Source organism: Pundamilia nyererei, unplaced genomic scaffold, assembly GCF_000239375.1.
Source record: "Pundamilia nyererei isolate P.nyererei 1_Seehausen unplaced genomic scaffold, PunNye1.0 scaffold00134, whole genome shotgun sequence".
Classification (NCBI taxonomy): Eukaryota; Metazoa; Chordata; class Actinopteri; order Cichliformes; family Cichlidae; genus Pundamilia; species Pundamilia nyererei.
Window position 1 is genome coordinate 1280048 of NW_005187535.1, and position 2144 is coordinate 1282191.

Genomic DNA, 2144 nt, shown 5'->3' on the forward strand with positions numbered 1-2144 from the left:
AAACTCTAAGCATACATAAGTAAATATTTCTAAGCATAAATGACAATCAACAATCCAAATCTAACAGAAAGCAGTAGCCAGGTGCTGCTAGTGTAAGTGGGACTACCTCTTGCACTAGTTGTAGCAGTTTGCAGGTCTGCAGTATTCAGGTATTCACCTGAATGTTCTTAAGACTTCTGGAACTATGTCCCTTAGACAGATGAGACCAAAGTGGAGATGTTTGTCATTTTAACAGTGCCACATTTGGTGAAAGCCAAAAGCCCAAACCACTAAAACAATTATTATATTACAAGTAAAATTTTAAGTCCATTTTATCCATTCTCTTCCGCTTATCCTTATCAAGGTCGCAGGGGGCTGGAGCCTATTGCAGCTATCATAGGGCAAAAGGCAGGGTAGAGACCCTGGACAGGTATCCAGCTGTAGCTAGATTGTGAGTACCACAAATACAACTATGACATCTGCACCATGAATACATCAAAACAACGAAATGGAGAATGTGTAAGCAAGACTGTGGAATGTCATTATTTTGTTATTACTGAGCAAGTATCTTCATGCCATCAGTTGGAAGCAATGCTATGCTGTAGCACCCAAAAAAATCAACTTTGGTGTAATGTATAAATCTGAGTCTGATTAAACCATTCTTATCCAGAGTTTTTCTATACATACATGCTGTATTTGTTGTTGTTAAGCTTGCTATCAGATCCATTCGGCCTTGAAATACCTGTGAGTCGGGATGCTTCATGTCTGTTTCTCTTTCCATCTGAGGGTGAAGATGGTGCTGGTGATTGCTCGGTGCTGGATGTAAAGCTGTCATGTGACAGAAGTGCTGTTTTGTTCGGAATGATAGTAGTGGAGGAAGGAGATCTGGGAACAGTGGAAGCTTTGAGAGAAGAGGACGCAGGAAGACTGGTGAGAGATAATGCTTGTGTGCTCATGTGACACTGTTATTAACTTTGTTAATAACGAAGTTAATATACATTTCAGTCTTAATTTAGTTAAGTATTGCAAATGCCAGCCACATACTGGTGGGCTCAACATTAGTGCACAAAAATGGTCAAATGATTGCATTATGCTAACCTACAGTTAAAACTTTAACCTTAAAATGGGTCACCTGCACCAATGGAGGAAACCTGCAGGAAACTTAACCTACCTTCTACAACTATGAGATTAATTTCCCGATACAACACATTCAAGGTTTTCTCCACTCCACAGCGATATCTCCCTGTGTCCGCTTTCTCCAGCTTCTTTATGGCCACATTGAAGGCTCCATCTTCTCTGCCATTGTTAATGCTGTATCTCCCTTGACTTGCGACGGTGGATCGCCTCCTCTCGCTCTGAATGAGAATGCTTTCGCTGGAGCAGACTCCTTTGCAGAAATACATGCTGTTGTGTTTGGCACCGCTGTCTCTGTTCCAGCTACCGGAGCAGAGGATGGAGACCTCACCACCAACACGGCCGCTCACCTCTAGCACTTCTGAGGCCACCATACTCACAGCTGCAGTTTGACACAAAAAGGCCTGGTTACAGCTTAACACTGGCTCTAACCAGCATACAAATGTGGTGAACACAAATTATATTTCTTGCTGTACTGACTTCTTTATCTTCTCATGCATTTGGAAAAAACATTTCATTTCATTCAAATTGAAACTTGATGTCCACATGACATCATGGATCATGCCCTACTAACCTGCTCAGGGTTGATCTTTATGTTTGTTTTCTCTGAATGCTTGTCTTCTATCTTTCCATTTTCTCCTCACCCCAAATGGTTCATGCTTTTTTCCCCCTGAGTCTAACACCGGTGAGTTTCTTTCTTTCCAAGGGAACCATTCTCTTTAGCTTTACCTTATGATATAAAATGCACTGAGGAGAGTGCTGCTCTGCTATAAAAATAAGATCAACTGATATACCATAGTTAACTGTTGGTTTGAGTCAAGGAAATTATAAAATACAGTTTAATGGCATTAAAAGAAAGCACTGTAGACTTCTAATCCTTCAAACATTCTCTGCAAATTAGGAAAAAAATGCATATCCATGCAGAGAAGAAGCTAAACAAAGAAACCTTTTATTTCACAGCCAGAGTTAAGTATCCTCAAGCATTATAAAAACATTGATGAAAAGATAAACAGTTTAACTGATTTCTGCCA

At 40.3% G+C, this 2144-nt stretch overlaps 1 protein-coding gene across 1 annotated transcript in view; it reads right to left on the reverse strand.

The window, feature by feature from the left end:
• The window catches only part of LOC102207729 (uncharacterized), a 2974-nt gene extending 1487 nt beyond the window's left edge, over positions 1-1487 (reverse strand). Inside the window, exons 1-2 of the mRNA XM_005743714.1 lie at positions 1151-1487; positions 722-880 (exon numbers count right to left, since the gene is read on the reverse strand). Of these exons, the coding sequence (XP_005743771.1) occupies positions 722-880; positions 1151-1487 (496 nt within the window). The remainder of the gene's footprint in view (positions 1-721; positions 881-1150) is intronic.
• Positions 1488-2144: the final 657 nt, after the last annotated feature.